General features: G+C 37.0%; 1 protein-coding gene across 1 annotated transcript in view; it reads right to left on the bottom strand.

The window, feature by feature from the left end:
• LOC139122923 (Golgi-specific brefeldin A-resistance guanine nucleotide exchange factor 1-like) overlaps positions 1-11319 on the bottom strand; it is a 50970-nt gene that overhangs the window by 4724 nt on the left and 34927 nt on the right. Inside the window, 16 exon segments of the mRNA XM_070688795.1 lie at positions 366-509; positions 636-813; positions 1518-1631; positions 2118-2350; positions 2697-2847; positions 3076-3269; positions 3415-3679; positions 4105-4274; positions 5198-5441; positions 6138-6291; positions 6805-6992; positions 7549-7675; positions 8108-8349; positions 9028-9127; positions 9610-9846; positions 10282-10364. Coding sequence (XP_070544896.1) covers positions 366-509; positions 636-813; positions 1518-1631; positions 2118-2350; positions 2697-2847; positions 3076-3269; positions 3415-3679; positions 4105-4274; positions 5198-5441; positions 6138-6291; positions 6805-6992; positions 7549-7675; positions 8108-8349; positions 9028-9127; positions 9610-9846; positions 10282-10364 — 2824 coding nt within the window.

The following is an 11319-nucleotide window of genomic DNA, read 5'->3' as shown; positions in this document are numbered from 1 at the left end:
AAAGAGAAAAGTCATGTTACCACATGACTGGGTTTTCCACCAGTTCACACCTAATTCCCTATAGACAGGTCCAAAATCACCACTGATAGTAATGAGATTGGGCTAGACGTTTCCTTTTTGTTGCTGAGCGAATTGTGATGAAAAGTTAAATGTCAAGTGTTCCTATATGTCTGCTTTCCAGAGTGACAGGTATTACTTACAATTTACCTTTTTAACACATCAATATGCATGCTGTAAGCTGAATATGCCTGCAGTTGGTGACTAATTGTGTTTTAGCATGCTGGATAAAACAAACCATTTATATAACATGCAAAAATAACATCAAAAAGATCGCAACAGTTTGTTGTATTTCTGTGTATACTTACCTCCAGATATGGAGTTTTCTTCCATTGATGGAGGTTGTGATGGTTGTACTGTTTGAGGAGATGGCGGCGCATTATCTCTTGGTATACTTGTATCTTGATTTGGAGCTTCCGTGACCTCTTTGCTTTTCATTGGTTTGGGATTCACTGTCAAAAAAAATTTGGAAAGTTCATTATATCAATATTCTCTATCCCTATCTCAGCAGTATGGCTGGAAATTATCCTGTACAAGTATAAAGTAAACAGTCATTTGTGGAAGGATTATTCACTTACTCAATTCCTGCGGTTTGAACACGTCATTCCGTAACCCCGGAAGGAAGCAATCTATCCTTTCCCAGGTGACTTCCCACAGTTGGGAATGGTCTTCTTCCTTCGTGTCCATGTTACTGAACACGCCGGCTGTATCCATCACCAACAGCATGTTCTTCAAGGACTCCGGAATGGCCTCTGACTGCAATAGACAAGGATATTATGATGATGAACTTGGTGATGAACTTATTGCAATGGGATCAATTCTGTTTATACTTCCTGAAATCTACTGAGCAACCCTCTCATTTTAGTTTCTCTATCTGTGTCTTCTTGAGAATAAATAACTACTTTCTTGTACACCTAGGTATCTCTTCTTCCATCTACACCCAAAGCTGGTGCTCTGATTAAAATAGACTGTTTTTCACTCTAATGTACATTTGAATATTGTTTTTTTTTCATCAAAAACAACAAGATTAACAGAAAGCTGTGATCTGATATCATCAACCAAGCAAATTGAAAGGGCCTGTAGCTGAATCTTTTGATGCTTTTTTCACTATTTTTGTTAAGTATGGCAATTGCAAATTGTCGTTCAACTCCCCAAAGCACGTTGAAACACCTACTATTTAACTTCTGCAATGTAAAATGCATTGTTGTGTACACTAACAATGCAGTTTATAAAATGTACTGTAGGGGCTGAGTTGAAAAGCTGAATACTGTGTATCTGCAACGTGAAACTGCATAAATATAGTGAAAAAATAAAAAGCTACAGCTACTGTCTCCTTAAACTGCGGTACACATGGTGTTTGTAAAATGGCAAAATTGATCCTTTTCATTCTTGAGACTCTGGATTTTGCGAGGCTGGTGTCCGCTAGGTACTGATATACTGCGTGACAAATTTGTTCTCACCAGTAGATCACTTTTGTCCTTGTGCATGTATTTATCCATGAAGTCTAGAATGGTCAACCATAGCGCTGTGAACGTCGGTAATGACAGCAGTGGGGTCAGATGTTGGAGAAACACCTGAAATATTCAAGACACTATGAATTAGCTGATGAAAAATAAAGATGAATTTTTATCAGCAGAAAGGAAATTACACAGGCTGATTGAACATTATTGATTCATTTTCCATCACAAATGTGTGGCAATTCAAAAATGGATCATCCCTTCATAAATACTTATAATCAATTCATTTATTATTAACCAATTGATTTATTTATTCACTTGCATTTGTGTATTATTAAACTTTCAAAGAATTTACCCTTTTTTGTACAGGTATAGTCAACATTATTAAGACACTCAGTAATGACACTACCTTATAAGTCCCTAAACTAGATTTGACAATTTTGTTGTAGTTGATGTAGTATCATCTGCAACAAACTAATTTGTGTACTAAACTGTGCAAATAATATGAGAACGTTACCAAAATTTTATTGCAAGAATATTTTCAAGATTTTCTAAAACATAGTTAAGAAATCATGGAAAAAGCATGATGGAACGCAGACTCACTTTACACAGCAATGTTGATGATCTCATCCGGGTCTCTTCCATTCCCACTGGATCCTGACTGTTGATATTTTCCAGCAGCTTGGACAGCAATGGGAACAGGACTTTGTTAAAGCATGATTCCCATTCCACTGCCGACAGTGTTTTCAGGTCGTGCACCAGCAATGCCCGTTGTAGGTACGTCAGAGCTGACATGCGTACCTGTCTCCTCACGTCACAGCACAGCCTTGCAATGCCTGAAGATGAACATGGAGAAGACATATATACACATGGTGAAAACGATGTATAAATCATCACTTTGATTCAGTGTTACAACTCTGTATGTGAGAAGGTTTTAGCTGAGAAAACCTCTTCTGACTTTCAGCTGTAATTGTTACTGAAAAACAGCTACACAGTAGATCAAAGCCTCATTAGATACAACTGACTGTTACATCCAATTGCTAAAGCAAGTGAAGTTGAATTTTTACACACCAACACTGCACTCTGAGTCATTCACACAATTTTCACTGAGGTAGTGGGCTGGGTAAAAGCTTCAGAAAAGAAAAGCCCCTATGCATTTGAGATTGTAAAGACTGTACGTACCTTGCAGAAGTGGGCACCAACATTTGATCCAGAGGGCACTGGCACCGGCATCAACCTTCCTATCTTCTATACCTTCTCTTTCTTGTTCTTCCGCCCATGAACTGAAGATGGTGGCTGCCCTGGTGTGCAATGTGTGCATCAAATCCAATAACTGGAATCAATGGTAGAACAGAGTCCCACATCAGAAATGCATAATAGAATCCTTTCATAGGACAGTGTGCATAACTAAACTGACTTGAATTGTCCATATTATGTATTACTGACAAAGCGTCTTTTTTTTGGTCTACATGAGTTTGACTTTTTTGTACCACTGACTATTCAAATTCTGGGTTTGACCCATTGAACAAATGAAGAATAGTGGGATGCTACAAAATCTCACTTGTATCGACAGCGACTGGTAGCCTCCTGGTGGGCCGTCATTTTCATTATCTTCATTGTCATTGGCAACTCTTGATAGATGTGATGGAGAAGTTTTAGATTTCTTCATTCCAGTTTTCTTCTTATGTTTTCCACTCTTGTCTCTCTCTTTCTCCTTGGCGTGCCTGTGTCTCTTGTACTCAGCTGACAGCCTCCCTGAAAGTTAAAATGGTTTGTGCTAGAATCTTAAAATGACTTTATTTTTAAAAGGGGTCATTGGCCAAAAAGTATCCACGACTGTTGGAAAATTTATATAAAGATTGATTTTGAAGATTGACACAATGACAATTTACCAACTTACCTCCATTGACACTAGCCTCTACAAATACCCTGATACAATGGACACAACTTTCAAAGTTATCAGGAGTGACATGCGCTGCATCTCTGACCAGGAACGCCAAAGATTCACAGCACTTCATCAATGATTTGGTATCATGCTGTTGTAATTCCTCATCAATGGCTATCTCATACTGGTTGTGTATCTTCTTGGAACCATGATGATGATGATGATGGTGATGATGGTGGTGGTTGTGTTGTCGTTGCTCTATCTCCCCTTCTTTGCCAACCTGCGTAAGGGTTCATATAAATATTGTTTATTTAAAGCCCCAGTAGTTGTCTCTTTTTTTATTTTTCAATAAGATGGTTTGAAATCAAAACTGATGTGCGACCGTGGAACCTTTTTTCAATCATTAGCAACTACTGATTTTCATCACACTTGATAAAGTATATAAGCAGTGTTACAAATCCTAACTTTCCATATGCAGATGACAAACGGCCCGACCCACATTTAGAAATGATGTTATTTTTTACTTGTAAGTCACAGATATATTCAATATATGGACTTCTACAAATAATGTACACATATTGTATATCTAGACTTCAATGTATACTCTACTTATGAATACCTTGGGGGTCATATTGCCCCCCACCCTGACAAAAAAATAAATTGGAAAATTACTGATGAACACTGACTAATAAATCACAAACTTACCAGCAACCATTCTCCTGTTGCTCCACTTGCTGAGCTGTGAAGGTCTACATCTGTTGAGGAGCGTCCAACTCTCTGCTGGGCTTCGTACAGTTCACTATCAGAAGTATAGCCTCTTTCAGAGGTGGCTGTGCCGTATGATCCTGTGGATAATTCACTGTCTGACTGAGCTCCTGAAAGAATTTAGATGAAAAAGATGATTATACAGTCACAGAGAGACAAACATTATTCTGGCACTACACTGGTATTTTACTATATGTGCATTCTATACACATTTGAACCATCAAGAAGATGACTTCACTTCTGTAGGGTTCAATACACTAACTTGTATATCAACCTGTTGACTGTCATGAATGATGGAAATTTTTGGCACCATAATGACTATATACCTGAATTGTTTTCCAGCAAGATTCTACAGTATGCATGTTCACATTGTGTTGATATGTGGAATATTACTGGCTATGGTAGTCAAGGCCTTAATGTGCTGTAAAACCTGACAAAGATACATTTCTGATGGTCAGGTCTTACATGTCAATTGACATAGTGATCTGATACTCTTGTGATGAAGTATGGTGACTGTATGGTTGGAAACTAAGGTAACACTGGGCATTGTAAGGTACAATGCGCCTCAGGAACTGATAACAGGACTCTCAAACTTTTACAATACTAGTACATTTTTGGTCTACTATTTGAAGGAGCTCATTTGAAGCTCATGGAGTATATAAAGCCTTTACCACGTCATTTTTGTGAAAATTGGAAATTTGATTTTCCCCAAAGTTTAACATGAAATGACAGCCATTTTGAAATTCAAGTGTAAGTAAATATGAGTAATCTTGCTTTTCTAATATAAAATTTTGCACAATGAACACTGATTTTTTATTTTGAAATGGGGTTTGTTTAAAGTTTTCTTACAGAAACTTTGAGCAAAAGTTTATTGGCCTTTTATTTTCAAGGCGCATTCTACCTTAACCTGTTGATCATAAAGCTTTGGTCATGCCATATTGGTTTCAATGTCAATGTTGAACCTTTCCACTGAAGACAGGTAAGTGCTATCTGCTCCACAAGCCGCGGCTAATATTTCAACTGAGTCACTTACCGCTATCAAGTACCACGTTGGGGACATCAGTATCCATATCTACTGGGTACTGTACCATCTGCGGCACTGTCATACCAGCTCCCACGCAGTTCATGATGGTGAATATCGAGAACCAGTCACTGGTAGAGTGGATGTTGGCCGCGTTGGTGCGGAGTAACTCATGCATTCCAAAGGAGACCTGCCTGCAAACTTTCTGTATCACGTTGGGTTTCATCATGAGAAGAATTCTCAAAGAAGTTAGGACCTTCAAGACAAAATTTTTACATCTTTTATGAGTACTGTGAAACTCTGTATTTTTCTTATACAAACCTACATTTACAGTATTCACACAAGATTTAACAGACATATGTACTCTCTGGTCTACCTCTTAAATTGGTTCATTTTGAAGCTCTTTGAGTTATAAGACTTTCCCCATCTTGTTTTTGAGAAAATTTAAAATTCAATACTTCCCAACAGAGTAAACACAGGGATGGCAGCCATTTTGGATTACAAATGTAGATCAATTTAAGGTAATTTGTTTCTCTAGTGCCAAAATTTCCACAGTGACCCCTATTTTTTTATTTTTATATGGAAAAAGAATGGTTTAAAGTTTCCTTAAAACATGTTTGAACAAAATTATCATTACTTATTAAAATGTTGAGTTTTGTTAGTGAGTCCACGTACATGTACAAATGAACTTTTGAAAATAGGTGTTTATTTTGTTTTTCACGCACTCTCCTTTTCTCATCGACTTAATATTCACTGTTTGATCTGTTTAAACAGAGAATCAATTATATTGTGCCTTATGGCTCTTATATTGTACTACTGAAGAAACACAGTAGTAATATAGGGAACATGTAAACCTTTGCTTTGAAATTCTACAGTCATCCAATTCAATGTAATATCTTTGAAACTTATCACAACATGAAGTATGTTTGATTATATTCTTGAATGCTCTCACCTGAGGGGCAATTTCTTCTCTGCGTAGTAATCTGATTGCTAGGCGTAGAATTCCAACCACTGCTCTGTCTACCAGCATGCTGTACTCTGTGGCGTCCACAATCAAGTTGTAAAGGTGATCTCGGATGGCCTGCCACACAGATATCACTCTGTCTCTGTGAAATGTCAAGGGTCATGGATCGTTGAGCGAGTCTTGATGATATTTAGTGATGCAAATATACAGTTGCTTTACACAGATTATCAGCCAAAAACAAGCCCATTTAATGGGCCAGTAGCTGTAACATTTTCATGATTTTTTAATGATTTTTTTTCACTATTTTTGGGTTCTACTCCCAAAGCATGTCGAGACAGTATTCAGCTTGTAAACGCAGCATCTGTACATGAGTAAAATGCACTGTTATTGTTTACATTTGAATTCTAGTCCAGACCAGAATTCAAACATAAACAATAACGGTTCACTTTACATGGACACAGGCAAAGTTGACAAGCTGAATTATCAGTATATCACTATGTTGTGGGGAGTGAAAAGAGAATCTGTAGTTGACATTAATATAACAATAATGGTGAAAAACATTATCACAAGATACGGCTACACGCCTTTTAAAACTTTGAAAAAACTGTGACTTGATGCGTTCTCAAACGTTATGACCACTGTCTGAAATTCTTACCTATTTTGTAATATAACCCTGATGAGTAATTCAAGATAGAAGACAGCTGCTTCCTCACAATAATTGATGCCCAACGAAACGGCTGTGTCAGGACCAGATGACGCAAACGTCAGCGCTTTGATGAGCTCTTGCAAGGAATCAAGTCGCAGAAATTTACTCTCTGTGATAAGTTGTTCTGGATGGCATTCCTAATGAACGAGAAAGGTTATTTCTCTTTTCATCATGTACAGAAATGGTAAAAAAGGCCACCATCCTTGTCAACGTTGAATTGCAAAGATCAGTACAGATGATCAATCAGAGAGATTCAAGCTGTGATCTCTTTGAAGGATCACATTCTAATACTGTATAAAATTGTATGCAAATATCTTCATACAGGTTTTGAGAAGATGCAGTCGTCTGCATGATACTCACTCAGTCACCTTACAGATTTTGTTTTGTGATGGTTATTAATCAAAAAAGCTGCCAGCACTATAAACTTCCAACAAACTATCTCAGCAATTTATTGTTTTACAGAAACTTCAAATCATAATGTAATGGTCTTCACACTTCAAAAATTTCTTTCAAAGGGGGGATTCACGGACAAATGCAGCAAGTTTTTTGACAGGTGCATGTATTATTATCTGAGGACAACACACATCATTCTTCATGAGAGTTATACATGTATTACTGTCCTATATTTCATATTGAGTAGATGAGAAAATGCAAACAAGGAAAACAAAATCAGACATTCTTAATTAAACTTACTTTGATACAGGCATGTGCTTGCTGTATGGATTCCTGGTCCTCAGCTGTTGGACCTCTCTGATTGGCTGGTTCAGGGTTCAGTGTGATGTACTGATAAAATGAACTAAAGATTGACGAATCTGTACGACTGAGAGAAGAGAAAATCACTTATCAATACCTCTGTGGAACATTTGTGAGTTATAAATTAGATTGACAACTCAGTGAAAATTTTAAACATTATGGTGTATTACATCTGACAACTTCACTTTGACAACTTTCAGAACACTGACCCTAATCCTGCAAAGTCTGAGAAAACTGCTTTGATTTTCAGGTTACCAACAAGCTGGCATTAAAGGCATACAGTCACCTGTAATCTAAATATGCCCATATATGGTCAAAGGGGTGTTCCTTGGTATTCAAAATGCCCATGTGAGGGCGCTGTTTTTAAAAAGCGGCCACCCGATTAAAATCTGTGATTGGTACAATTTTCTCTTTCCATGGTAGCTGTGGTAAAATTGGAACAGGTGACAGTATACCTTTAAGAGGCAAGACAACAATAGGTACAACTGCAGTAACTCACTTCATCGCTGGTAATTCTTCTCTGATCAGTGATATCTTGCCAGACGGATCCACAAAGTCCTCCACTTCGACCATGACCTTGGGGAGTAGCTTGGCCCTGTACAGCTGCAACATGCAGTCCAAGATGTTCTTCCAGCCTTCTCGTAGGATATCTGCATGGCGGTGCGCCAGGGCAAAGACTGTCTTGGCAGCTAGCTGGGCCTTAACATTGGTGCCAAATGCCACGGGTAGCAGTTCTACAGACTGTGGTGGCATTTAAAAAGAAAACATCAAAATTCACACACTTAGAATACATCATTTGAACTACACATAACAGTTACTTTATTACCATACATCTGAAAAGACATTCAAGACCAAATGATGGCAACATCTAATGAGGAAAAGCGTTCCTCAATAATCAAAGGGATAGAATATAAGCAGACCGAATAACTATAGTATCGCTGTTGAAGACATGCTGACTTTGCTAAGAGAATTCTAATTCTAATAATATTCCCAAGTTTATATGTATGTATAATTTGCAATGACCAGAGAGAATAAAGTTGAAATATACTTCAGTTTGATAAGCTTGCAGATGTGATCTACTTCATGGCTATTAATAAGTCTAAATATTGGAAATTACTTTCTAAATATCAATATTACACTTCTGTTGAAAGGAATGTTTACATTAATATCTCATAATGTTTGAAGATGTAATAATTCAGTTTCCTTAATGAAATGAATGACTATTTCAACTGAATCTATTAAGTTACTACAAGCTGTAACAGGCAAGTTTGAAAACTTGGCTGAAGGTCAATCCACATTTGTAATGTGATTTTTCCACATCATAAAGGTACATTGTACATGTAAGTCTAATGAAGCTGCATTGTGATACAGGGCTGAGTGATGGCTGAAATGCTGTGAAAAGCTTTGAAATATACCTACCTCTGGAGGGTTGAGCAAGGTTGTAAATTTACAGAGAGATATGACAAGGTTGTCAAAGACGTCACTCAAACCATAGTGGGCTGATATCATTGCACATTTCCTGTAAATATCAATGCAAATACAGAGATCATACAAAGACAACATTTCATACTGTTCTGACATATTTAACCATCCAAAGTGCACAACACTTGCCGAGACTCTGAACTCTTATAATCTTTTATGCCAGTGTCTGTAAACCAAACAATATCTATGAAAGCAATGCGAATTGATCTTAGACTAACTCATAATTGTCAAACGATGGTGGCACTTTTCATCCACATTTCATAGACACAGCTGCCAAAGTGTCTACTGTTTTCAATGTATATTGGAATTCAGCCGAGTTAAAAAGATCACTGATGCATAATAAAACACTTTAATGACGTCAGTCAGCAGATTTAACCATTTTACTCTGATTGCCTAAGACTTTTATCTTTGACAGATATAACAGAGGTGTGGGAACAGGGCAGACCATTTTGTTGTATATTTACTGCAAAGCAAAACAAGAATTTTTGAAAGGCGGGTACTGGGTCCTACACAACTTACCTAAAACCTGAGATGGCTTTTTGTATAATAGTTTCATCCAAACTCTTGTCAAAGACATAGGAAATGGCAGCTACAGTGGGTCCCCACGTCAGCATGAACAGATCCTGATCAAAGCAACCACTGGGAATGTGCATGAATTTACCACCGGTTCCAAAGCCACGTTTCAGTAACACCCTCCACAGATAGAGTTCCTTGACAAGACCAGTCTGTTCAGCCGGCATTACAATTTCTTCAGTTCTGTGGTAAGGAGATGTGAATGTTACACACTTCATTAATATATCAGAAACTCAGTTTTCGCATGTTGAGAGTGAGTTTTCGCATGTTGAGTTAGTTTGCACTTGTTGCGTTACAGTTTCCACATGTTGAGGTAGTTTTCACATGTTGAGGTACAGTTTTCACATGTTGAGTTACAGTTTTCACATGCTGAGTTACAGTTTTCACATGTTGAGTTACGATTTGCACATGGTGAGTTACAATTTTCACATGTCAAGTTACAAATTTCACATATTGATTTACAGATTTAACATTTTGTGTTAGTTTCACATGTTGAGTTACAGTTTTCACATAGCTAGTTACAGTTTTCACACATTGAGTTACATGTTTCACATGTTGAGGTGGTTTTCACATGTCGATTTAAGTTTTCACATCTTGATTAACGTTTTTCCAACTTACTTGATAGCACTGTACACTTCATCCAACATATCAGAATCAAAGTCTTGCCCTCCGTTTACATTCTTCAAATTTTTCTTGAATTCCTGAAAGACAGATTGGCAAAACCTTACCAAGGGACTGAAGATTATCACTCCTGTAGAGTGCTATGACTTTCATAATATTGTAAAGTACATTCTTGGATTGCTCCACAAGGTTAAGATACTTGTCCATGTTTCTAAGCGATACAAACTTAAAGAGGGGTTTGCGTTAGTGATCGCTACAGGAATTTATCGCGATGAGAGGCACACTATAGAAGATTCCATTCTTTGTATCGACACAATGGGCAGGACAACTCTATGTCAGAATGTGAAGGGTGCCTCTAAAAACCAGTCTTGGAAGCCTAATATGGGGGAGGCCAACTAAAATTTTGAAATGTTCAATCTGCATTTTAATTAATGTAGTTTTTTAGATTTCAATGAGAGAAGCTAAACATTTTTTTAATTTTCGAAATTGGATGAACGATTACAATTTTATAGCTTTTTAAAACATTCACTTTTACTCTTTCTGTAGAAAGACAATACATATAATAACAATGGGAACAATGGGACAAAATGAAGGAGTTTTAGCTGAAATTTACAGTAAATTTGCTGTAACTTTGTTAATAAAACATCTTTTTGTACCAAATTTGGCATGGAGATAGATTTCAATAGCACACACAAATGTATCCTAAAATTACGCGATTACGATGGCGGCCATATTGGATTTATCCATGGCAACGGATGAACGACACTTAACGAGAAATGACAAAATGAAAATATTAAGCTCAAATGGCATAAGTGATATATCAAATTGAAGGTCTTTTTGAGCTGATGACACTTTTGAATAGCTCTACTGCATTAAAACTACCTACAAAAGTATTTTATCCAAATAAAGGCTTTCAAAACATCACCACTGGGGCCATGTGGAGTTTTGACATTATTTGGTAAAGGCTTCTTCAATTTTATCAGTTTCTGAACAATTTGAAACTTAGAATTTAATTTAAGGATTATTGGTTAAAAC

This window comes from Ptychodera flava, chromosome 22, assembly GCF_041260155.1.
Source record: "Ptychodera flava strain L36383 chromosome 22, AS_Pfla_20210202, whole genome shotgun sequence".
In the NCBI taxonomy this organism is placed as follows: domain Eukaryota; kingdom Metazoa; phylum Hemichordata; class Enteropneusta; family Ptychoderidae; genus Ptychodera; species Ptychodera flava.
This window is presented reverse-complemented; position numbering and strand designations above follow the sequence as displayed.